The sequence below is a fragment of the Corapipo altera genome, unplaced genomic scaffold (genome assembly GCF_003945725.1).
Source record: "Corapipo altera isolate COAL_440 unplaced genomic scaffold, ASM394572v1 0, whole genome shotgun sequence".
Classification (NCBI taxonomy): domain Eukaryota; kingdom Metazoa; phylum Chordata; class Aves; order Passeriformes; family Pipridae; genus Corapipo; species Corapipo altera.
Window position 1 is genome coordinate 2,451,988 of NW_020884872.1, and position 11,224 is coordinate 2,463,211.

The 11,224-nt window shown below is 43.2% G+C and overlaps 1 protein-coding gene across 7 annotated transcripts in view; it reads right to left on the bottom strand.

Annotated features, from left to right (window-relative positions):
* Positions 1 to 2,448: 2,448 nt before the first annotated feature.
* ERG (ETS transcription factor ERG) overlaps positions 2,449 to 11,224 on the bottom strand; it is a 107,248-nt gene continuing 98,472 nt past the window's right edge. For all 7 annotated transcript variants that reach the window (XM_027645412.1, XM_027645400.1, XM_027645443.1 and 4 more), the window contains 4 exons: positions 9,772 to 9,840; positions 9,372 to 9,428; positions 7,466 to 7,513; positions 2,449 to 4,520 (listed from right to left, as the gene is read on the bottom strand). In XM_027645412.1, the coding sequence (XP_027501213.1) occupies positions 4,000 to 4,520; positions 7,466 to 7,513; positions 9,372 to 9,428; positions 9,772 to 9,840 (695 nt within the window). In that variant the 3' untranslated portion in view covers positions 2,449 to 3,999. The remainder of the gene's footprint in view (positions 4,521 to 7,465; positions 7,514 to 9,371; positions 9,429 to 9,771; positions 9,841 to 11,224) is intronic.

Below are 11,224 nucleotides of genomic sequence, written 5' to 3' on the forward strand. Positions count from 1 at the left end.
CAGTCACAAATTAACTGAAGACTTTGGAGGGATGAGGATGAGGATGAGACTGTTCTCAGGGCCATTCCACTGATGTGCCCAAAACTTGAGAAGATGGCACAGAAAAAGATCATGGGATCACCAATCACATAATACAGGTAAAAAGTTTGGTTGTTTGGGGTTTTTTTACCTTTCTGTAACGCATCTCTAATTAAAAATTTATTTTAAGATTACATCTTAGCTGGTGTGAGAAACAGTCTGAGACAGAAGAGTTTGCAGACGAAAGTCTAAATCACTGATGAGCCTTGTGTCTCTGTGGGCAGTTTAAAAGGCGTGTGGGATTTGAGGTACCCAACGTGGACTCTTGGGAATGTGAGAAGTGCTGTAATAAAGTTTGAAACTTGACTAACAACTGACTTTAAAAGAAGTCCTGATATAAACAAAGGGCCAAAGTTGTCAACATGACCAACTTGCACAAATGCGGACTCATCAGGGCCATGCTTTCCATGCATCCAGGTACCTAAATGGCAAAGAGAATGTTCAGCCACATCTTGGGGTCTGTCTGAGCCTCACGTGAACATCTCTCATGGTGTGGACATGGAGTTTCTCAGCTTCCCTGAGAATTTTTGCTGTGGTGGGCCCATCCATATGCATGGACTGAACTGGGAACCAGCTCCTAAAACTCTGGCCTTGCTTGTGGTCTTCCTGGCTCTCAGCAGCAGGACCAGACTGGACAGTGAGAGGAGACACACTGCCATGGATCTGTGTTGGCTCTGTCAGTGCCCTGAGGCACCAGGCTGGTCCTTGACATCCAGAGGGAAGAGACCATGGGGCGGCTGCTCCATGGGATAGGGAGACCCTAAAATTAGTCCTGATGTAGCAGCAGAAGAGTCTCTCCGTCCTTCACTCTCTTCATCCTCAGAGTTGCAATATCCAGGTTTTCCAAGGCTCCTGGTAAGCTGTGAGCTGGTCCTGGAGAAAGGTGTAGCTCTAATTCACTGGTGACTTTCCCGTGTCCTACTGCAGGATTTTGTTCTTCATCGTGAGGGGACTCCATCAGGCCACCTGCTGGGACTCCACCCCTGTCCCAGGGTTTAGATCCTTCCTTCCAATGTCAGGATGCTGTTCCCATTGCCAGGCAACACAAGCTGGAAATCCCGCAGGCAGCTCTGTGAGCAGTGGGGATGCCTCGGAGGCCTCGTCCTCGCCAATCCAAACAAAGGTGGTTGTTTTATCTGGATTTTTAAGTGCTTAATTAAGAGCTGGTTCAAAAATACACTTATCATTTCAAGTTTTGGGTTGGAAGCACACATGAAGCAGACAGTGAGGCATCTGTAGATGTATTTCCACTGAAAGGCAAATTATTTATCCTCATTGTCACATGCAGGTGTGCCTGCCATAACTTTCTAAAATCGTGGGTGACTAACCTTTTCCAAGACTTCTTTTTTTTTCTATTATTTTTAAGAGATATAGACTTACTGTGCTTACTTCCCAGATGATCACAAGGTCTCACACATCAGTAACACAATCCTGTGCTTATAAAGTGCCACCAAGACACCCCATAACATGACAGCTTGGCAAGTTGGCTCCCATTGCACAGTGCTCCCCCAAAATGGATATGCAGAATGTTTGCTATAAAACCTGAAACCACACCCATTTTGTCAGAAAAAAAAAGAAAAAAAGAGAGAAAAGAGCAGCAAAAAGGAGGGACCCAGAGGTCTGAGCTATCTGGGGTCTCTGCAGTAAACACTCATAAATGTCAGCTCTGTTTTTCCAAACTGGTCCTTCAGATGGTGTTGCAAAAAAAATGGAACCATGCCATGAGGCATCAGATGGAGTTTTTTGGGGCCCAGGGCACAGTGTGGGAAGCCTGTAAAAGTGGAACAGTAAAAAAAAAAAAAAATCCTGCCCTTTGTAAGCAGCCAGGATGGACTGCAATGACAAATTAATGAGCTACCATACACTCCATTCTAAAGTGAGGAATAATGGAAATTATTCGTTATTCACTTTATTTACTAATGATGATACAGTCTGTGTTAAGAGCAAGGGGGTCTGCTAATTCAGCATATTCAGTAAGAAGATACATCTCAGGCTGAGATTTGGCAGCCTAATTTGATGGCAACAAAAGATAATTTCTCATTATCAATATCCTTCCTTAGAGGCCTCTTTTAGGCTTCACTTTCTACCTTGGCCATGGAGCTGTCAAAGAACTGGGTGTGTTTGCAATCCCTGGGCAAAAGAAGCTCAGGACAGGAATGGCAAGGCATTGTTAAAGAAGGGCTGCAAGTGTTTTGACAGAACTTTCTGGAAAAGAAGAAAAGCACGTGCCCACTTTGAACTTTGGCTGTTTGGCCCTACGTTTCCAAGACTGCCAGATTCCCCAAACCAAAATGCCTGGTTTATTTTGAGCCGCAGATCTGATGAGGGCGCCAGGCACTAAAAATGCAAATACAAATGCAAACCACAGTGTCAATCTGAATTGCCATGCTAGGCCAAGCTTATTTTATTACATACATTCTGCATTCTAAGTACTAATAATGTTCATAATGTAAACATTAAAGCATACAGAGTTAAAATTCAAGGCCACGATAGTTTGGTTTTTATTCGATTGTCCCTTTTTTTGGTTTTTTTGTGTGTGTGTTTGTGTGTGTGTGTGTGTGTGTGTGTGTGTGTGTCTTTGGTTGGCCGAGATCAACTCGTAGTGTATAAATGCATAAGTTATATAATAATTATATAAAAAGGAAAAAAAAAATAACATTGACTTGTATACTTCACTCTGACAAACGCACAGCGTTCGCGACTCGATAAGAAAAACTGGCGCCCGCCTCACAAAAATACTTAGATGATTTCTGATCTTGGTTTTGTCTCTTGCTTTAACCACTAGAAAACAAAACTCCCTTAGCAGTGATGAGGTTCTAACTGGTAACTTTTAAATATCAGACACAATTCCAGTTTTGCTTCTTTTTTTTTACCAAAAAAAAAAAAAGAGAGAGAGAGATGCGTGTTCTGATTTCTGAATTCTTCTGCTTTTCCCTTTTCCTACCTTTTTTTTTTTTTTTTTGTTACTAGGAAATCAAGTCTGTTCCACCTGAAATACTGGGAATGGTATAATACTGAGCAATACGTTTCACAAGTCCAAACAAGTGTTTCTTCACAGTCCCCAACGCTACTGAGTTTTTCAGTCTTTTCAGTCTCTGCTGGTGAAGAAGTTTCTTTTCTCCCATTCTCACCACCTTCATCCCTCCCCTTCTCCTTCCTGTTTCCTCTGTCAGGTACAGGCCTGTGATCTACAATCATACACTCGCCCTTCAGCACATTCTCGTTTCCAATGTTTGGCTCAGGGTTCCTGCAATACTGTCAAGGAATCTGAAAGTTTGGGTTGTCTTCACAGTTTGAGTAGCTGATTCCCTCCAATGAATGGAACTCATTTGCTTTTAAGTAAAACAATGCTGCTATTATCCAAATCAGCTTCCACACTAACCAGTCTCTTCTGTTGATATGTTTCTATTTTTTAAATACAGACAGATGTGGGTTTTTTTCCTTTTTTTTTTTCTTTTCCCTTTTCCCTCCTCTTTTTTAATGATCCATATATTGTATGTTAGGTCACTATAGACTTATCCTTATATTGCTGTAGTATAGTCCCAGTTTTGCACTAGCAAGGTATCAAACTTTACACATAAGCTTATCAACTTTTTAAGACCACCAGCTTCCGTAGGTTTTCCTTATCATTTCATGCTTTCACCTACAATAGTCTATTGTTGTTTGGTCCACAGAGTCGATGCCCATATACATTACATTTTAGTATCTTAATACTTCTTGGATATTTCCTTTAAATCCCTACTACAAAGAGTCTTTTTGACATCTATTTTTAACATGGTTTTTCTCCCAGCCAAACCTTCCCTTGTCTCTTTAGGCACTTTGAATTCGTGTACTCCCACAGAGTTCGCTGGGATTCCTTCATCCCAGCGAGAAGTGTCTTTGCTTTTTCTGGCGTTTCTTTTCCCCCACCCCTCCCCACGCTTAGTAGTAGGTGCCAAGATGAGAAGGCATATGAGCAGCTGGCAGCCTGGTGTTGGGGTAGATGCCTCCAGTTGGTGAATTCCAGTAGGGAGTCGGGGCGGCGAAAAAGCTCGACGATGTCACGGGCAAAGCGGGGGGGTGGGGAGCTACAAAGTTCATCTTCTGAGGGTGCGCGTGGTAGGAGCTCATGTAGGGGAGGTCTGACGGGTATTTGTACATGGAGGACTCCGGGGGGTGAGGCTGGAGGGCCTGGGCGATGCCGTGGAAGTCGAATTTGTAGGCGTAGCGCTTGCCGTGGACCTTGGTCATGATGTTTTTGTCGTAGTAGTAGCGGAGGGCGCGGCTGAGTTTGTCATAGTTCATGTTGGGTTTGCTTTTCCGCTCGCCCCAGCGCCGGGCGACCTCGTCGGGGTCCGTCATCTTGAACTCCCCGTTGGTGCCCTCCCAGGTGATGCAGTTGGAGTTGGAGCTGTCCGAGAGGAGCTCCAGCAGGAACTGCCATAGCTGGATCTGCCCGCTCCCTGCACCGAGAAACAAAGCAGAAATGTCAGGGCTGGCGACGAACAACGGCAAGACATCAATTCTTCTGTCTCTCACAGAGGACCCCACTAGGAAATGTTGCAATGCTGGTATTCTTACCCTTAACCATTCCCCCCTTCTCCCAGGACTGCCTCATGAAATCCTAAAGAGCAAGGATAATTGTTATGTGTCATGTTTTCCCTCATGTGAGTGGCAGAATGCCATTATACAGAGGTTTAATTGTTACCTAATGTCACTCAGTGCAGACAATTGATGAGGAAATAATCCAGCGCTCATTTAGGAAACTAATCTCTAAAGTTCAGGACAAACAGCTTTCACTTGCGTAACATTTTCGCTTGTTCTCACAGCATTATGTTGCAACTAAATGTTCCCTGCTATGGAATGAGCCCCCACAAAATGGAGAAGTTTAGAGAGAGCTGAGCTGGTGCCAAACCATATCACCCATTTGCAGCGTTTGGGGAAATGCAGAACGGAAACTTATTAGCTTGCTGTTGCACTGCATACAACCATAGGGCAAAACACTTGCAAGAACAGTGGAAAGGTCCACAAAATACATTCCTTGTCGTCATTCTGCTTCATTAAATGAGTTTGAGTTAAATTTTAGGTTAAGACTCAAAATGCTGCCGTCACGTTTTTCTCACTGTCTGACAATTTAATCTCGAAATCAAAATAATCAATCCACTGTAAACTTCACAAAATCGAGTCAGAGCGACAAAATTTGACTGTTTTAGACAATTGAAAGTAGGTTTCAAAGGGCCTTGCCACTGATACTGTTAAAAGCTTAGCGTTTCTTAACAAAGCAGCACTGAAATGATGCAAAATCGAGCCGAAGCAGCTTGCAGGGCAATCTGTTTCACAAGCACAGTGTCAGCAGAATTTGCCAACCAGCCTGGGTGTGTTAATTCTAAGTTCATCCCCGACCAGGAATCGGTTTGTTTTTTGTTTGTTTTTTGTTTTTTTATCCCCCCAAACCAGCTTTATGGGTACAATAAGCAAACTTTTCTTTAGAGAACTCATAGTAGCCATTACAATATCAAGCTAGAGTAGCATCTGAAATCCATTGGCAGTTTATACTTCAGTGCAACTGAAACCCATCTTCGTTTCAATTATATTTATCCAAACTGTCCTTAATGAATTTCTTCTGTTCCATTAACATGCGTTAGATAAACAAACAAACAGAAGAATCCGTGGTATGAGCAAGGCATGCAAGATTTAATGCACGAAACATAACAAGGGGATTAGCCTTTGAAAATCAATAAACAGTTCAGCACCGGACAAAACACAAATTTTTTGAATAAGCAATCCAACACATGTTCTAACATAAACACTTGCCTTCCAAATGTAATATATGGTCCTATGAAAATAAATGGTTGCTGTCAATTTCCTTTTAATGAGAGAGTAATTCCACCGATTTATAAACACACAAAATGTGGTAAAGCACGGGAACGATGGCGTGTAGGAACTCCATATCCAAATGTTAAAAAAGCATCCCAATCCAGATCGTGTTAGTGTCATCCACAGTAATGAAGTCTACCAAATGGACACTTGATAAAAGTTTAAAAAGCCATGATTTATGGACAAATTAAAGGGACATAGGCCCCCATTCCCAGTTAAGACCAGTGTTGTCTGGAAACCCGCCGCCCCCAGGCCATTTGGAAAATCCTGTTCTTAACACTTACTTAATTACTTTCCTCTGCCACACAAAGCTGTGTAGAAAGTCAGCTAATCTAGAACTGGGCTTGATGTCACTTGGGATAAAGTGAAAGGAAAGGGATCAGTATTTTGGCAATTTGAGGCCCTGAAAAGCCATATGATTGTTGTAAAAAGAAACACTGTCACCGGGGGTTGAGGAGAACATGGAATGAGAAATTCTGTGCCCTGTGACTGTTCAAGAAGGGAAATAGGAAGTGGAACACACAGTGTCAATCCTTTGTGGCAGATTATGATGCTGATTATGGTTCTGTACAGCCACAGTGTCCTGCAGACTCGGGGCAGCTCCAGTGAAATCCACACAATTCCCAACCAAAGCTAATAATTTACCTGGAAAGTCCCTTGTCTTTAGTGAAAACATTATGGTCAAAGGTTGGACTCGATGATCTTAGAGGTCTTTTCCAACCTAAATGGTTCTATGACTCTATTCTATGCTACAAGTCCCTGTCCGTGATTCACCTCCTTGCCTTCTTCAAGTGGGAGAACATTTTGGAAGTGTTTAACCCAGCTATTCTTTACAAATACATTATGCTTTTCTGTTTTTTTTTTTTTTCCTATATATTTCTGCTGGTTTGGGTTACTCATCCCAAAATTTTGTATTTGTCAAGGCCAGTATGGGACTGTGCTGTGGGTTAACAGGATCTGGGACACATATGATGCAGATTGGTAAGAGACTCCTTCCCTTCTGGAGGGGTAACTGGAGGCCAGATGGGGTGGGGTATCTTAATAAAATCCTGATGTTTAGGCAACTGAAGTGAACTCCAGCTTCAAAGGCTGGACTCAATGGTCTTGGAGGTCTTTTCCAAACTTAATGATTCCATGATTCCTGTTGATATGAGGAGCTCAAATACCTCTAATGAGGTACTGAGCTGACTGAGTGTAACTATCTACTCCAAGATGATTTGAACAGCTCTCTACAGAGACCTATACTGAGTGTATCTCCAGTGAATATCATGGGAAATCAGACACCCAGCTGACATCCAGACACCCAAACTAAGGTACATGAGTTTCTGTTTCAACCTGTGACCTCAGTCCCACCCTTGTGTAACTTAGAAACCTAATTTCTGCAACCCACTGGGTAACATCAGCTCCCACTGAGTCACACTGAAGAGTGGTAAAATCAACCACATCACCTCCCAGGTGTGGTCTGAAAGCTCAAGTGAGGACACTAAGAATGAAGAGAATTCCTCCTAAAGCAGCAAAAACCCCTTCTCACCTGGATTTGCAAGTCGGCTGCTGGTCGGTCCAAGTATCTGATAAGGATCTACAAAATTGTGAAAGAAAGATTTAAAATCATGTAACATTTTTAACACTTTAAACATTTTTTAACCTTGCATGGGACAGTGTGTGCTGCCTGATGGGACAGCAGGTCCAACACCTAAGTAGTTCCTCTCTCTGTGTCACAATATTTGCATGTGTTCTGTTCAAACCCGGTGTGCAAGGACACACATTTGCCTTTTGGAGTGTATCAGTGTGCACAAGTCTATATTCAGGACACCAGGGCCCACAGGCACAGCGGGCAATGGAGTGAGAGCCACCTCCAAATACGACAGCGGCCTCTTTTCTTGTGAGGCCACATTTGTGGGCTGCTCTTTCTGTGTCAAAAGAGGTTCCAGGAGAGGGTTGAGAGTGGTATGGCTGGACCCTGGAAATGTGGCTGGGTGAGTAGGAGGAATTTCTTCATGGAAAGCGTTGTCAGGCATTGGAAGGGGGTGCTCAGGGAGGTGGTGGAGTCCCCATCCCTGGAGGTGTCCAAGGAAGGACTGGACATGGCATTCAGTGCTCTGGGCTGGGGGACAAGGTGGGGATTGGTCACAGGCTGGATTCAATGGCCCTGGAGATCTTTTCCAATCTAAATGATTCCATGATTCTTCTTTGTCACTGGAGTCCAGTGAGGGATCCCACACAGGGGAACTCAACCAGGTTTCCAGAAGAGCCCGTGAAGGCCACACAATGCCCGTAGTACCTCAATATTTTCCTCAAGGAATTCCCTCTGGGAATGAAAACTTAGTTTATCCTGAAGTAGGACAGGAAAAAGAGAAAGCTGTGACAGCAGCACAAAAGCCTGGAGCCCCTCACTGCCATCCCTGTCCCTGGGGCTGCCTCGGCTCTGGATGGCTGCTCTCAAACAGCCGCTGGTTGTACAGCCAGGAGGACAATCAGGTTACATTCCTTATACATTTAAATAATCTGTGCAGCTCATACACAGCAATTAAATGGTCCTAAGGACTTACATAAATCATCAGTGCATTTCTAGAATGACTCTCGTAGTCGGAAGGCCAGGTTAGATAAAAAAATGTTTGGGAAAAAAAATCAGTGTAATCCTTCCCAGGCAATGTGTGCACGAGCTAATGAGATGTAGTCATGTGCACAGTCTTATTTAGCTATAACAAAAACCAGAATAATGATTTGAAATCCATGTGATAAAAACTGGCTCAGAGTCTTCAGAGCTAAGAATATCCTCTAAATCTCTTTTATTTCCTCCTCCTAACCTTTTACTTTTAACAAAAGCCATAACAGACTCAAAATCTCTGTAGTGCTTTCCAGCTACCTGTGCAAAACATACTAAGGGATTAGGTCCTACTCCATGGATTTGCTGCTTTGAAAACACAAAAGGCACCCATTTTTCAAACCACCAGTCTACAAACTCATAAACTTCTACTTTCTCCTCAGTTTCCCAATAGACTGAGAATCCCTCTGATATTCCTGTTGTATTCCAGGAGCCAAATTCAAATAAGTTTCTGTTTGCTGTAAGCTATTTTCATTCCTTTGCTCATGCACATTTTCCAGCTGCTGGCATTTCAACTCCTGGGGTCTTTTGACATCCTTACCTTCCACCTTTGTGGCTAAACTGTGCACAGGGACTTTTTTTTAGCAACATTTTCACCCTGTAAGGTTGTCACTGCCTTTAAGCAGCACTAAAAGAAACTTTTAGGGGCCAAGGGAACCTTCATCTCAGATCCAGCTGTAGAACCAACTCATACACATCTGGGGTTTTAGTGGCCACCAGCTGGGGATCTCATTAGTGGTCTGAACCAGAAGATGCAGGTGAGAGCTTTCCTTCTCATCACGTTCAACAAACCCACCACACCCAGGCACAATTCAAACAAAATGACACCCACCTAACTGAGGACGCTGGTCTTCTGTTTTGGGAACTGTTGAGGATGATGGCTGAGTAGCTGAAAAGGGAAAAGAAACCCCATGTAGTTATTTTTCCTGTTAGGAAGTTAGCCACCAAACCTACAAGAGACCACAGGCTGGGAGCTCCTGCTGCTCACCACTCCATGATGGACACAAAAGGATTTAAGCTTTACAAGACTAAATGGTGATGGACTTCATGGACTTCAGAAGTTTAGGGAAGGCTGTGGCCACCCAGTGACACCACCCAGTACTGCCCATACACTGCTAACAGGATTTCCAGCCAATGCACAGGTAAAAACCCTTCAGAGCTGAGTGTTGAGCTCCTGACAGTTCATTCTGGAGTCTAATCCAGGTTGCCCCAGATATGCAGATGCTTTTTACCTTTTGACTGAGGACTGGGGTGGGTGTGACTCGTCCATGCTGATCTCCTGGCTTGCTCATAAGGCAAATCTGTGGAGGAAAAAGACACTTATTCATGCAGATATGGCACAAAGTGCTTATGTCCATAAAGGGCATGTTTCTAGGGGGCTCTGGATTTGAAAAATCACTGAACCAGGAAGGATATTCCTTGTTTAAACCTTTGTCATCTTTATTGTCTCTAAAAATAACAGCACCACATTGCCCTCTGCATTGCTCTTTAGAGGTGCCTGTTCTTCTTAGAAGTCCAAACTGCACTGAAATAGCTGCTACAAATAATATTTAGAGGATATACAGAGTTCATCACTTCCAAAGGCTCAGAGTACTCCCTTCAGTCCTCTTCCTCAGCCCAGGACACCAAGGAACGACAAACACTGACATAATGAATAATCTGTGTTAGAGTCTTGCAGGAAAAGTCCCCCAAGAGGTCAGAGCTGATTCTGTGCAAAAATTCCCTTCCAATTTCAACATCTAACTATTTCCTTTTAAGAAGATGGGCTTTGGTTGATTTATTCCCTTCTGCTTCTTGGGACAAGCTCCTTAACTTAATTTAATTTACCCTTCTTTCAGTTGCTCATTACTTCTATTTTACTTAGTGCCTTGGAATATAAAAAAAATGAAGAAACTAAACCACAAAAGCTGTCTTCATAAAGCAAATGTAGTAAATTCAAATGTTCGCTTTACCCTTTGAAATCTTTGCAGTTTCCTGTGCTTTTCCATGGTTGACTTTAAGACATCAGTTAAAATTGCTGCCAAAATCTGAGACTTAAGTAGCCTGCCCAGGACCTCAGGAAGGCAGCAGTGCCCACCTGGTGAACTAAGTTGGTGTGGATGTCTTGGTTCTTATCACTGCTTTATTTTGGAATTTGTGTTTGGAAATGAAACCAGTTGGGAAGCAAAGAAACGGCCACAGACTAGCTCTGTGCAAGGCAGATGTATCTGCCCATTTCCAAGCACTATGAGAAGAAATACTGAATGGAAATAAAGTACAATGTGAAATTCCCAAGCAAAACACCTTCAATTTATTAATCTGTTTGGCTAAAAGGTGCAGACTGGCACTCCCAGCACTGTCATCTCCCAGAATCTCACACTTCAAACCTTTGCTTTTGCATTTTCAAAAGTAGTGATCTTGTATCCCTGATTTCTTGAGAACTATTCCACAGCCTTGTCTTTCAGAAAGAACATGAACTGTACAAGTGCACAGTACTGGTGTGCGGGTGAATCGTTGTACAGTGCAGACGTCCTGACCAGGTTGAGATCACCACTGCTATTAACATTTTAATCAGAGACTTCTCATATTTTTTTCCTCCAGCTCTTCCATTCCCTGTTCAGAAAGACACTGTGCAACACCTCTCCTTCCCTTTCCCCTTCCCTTTCCCCTTCCCTTTCCCCTTCCCTTTCCCCTTCCCTTTCCCCT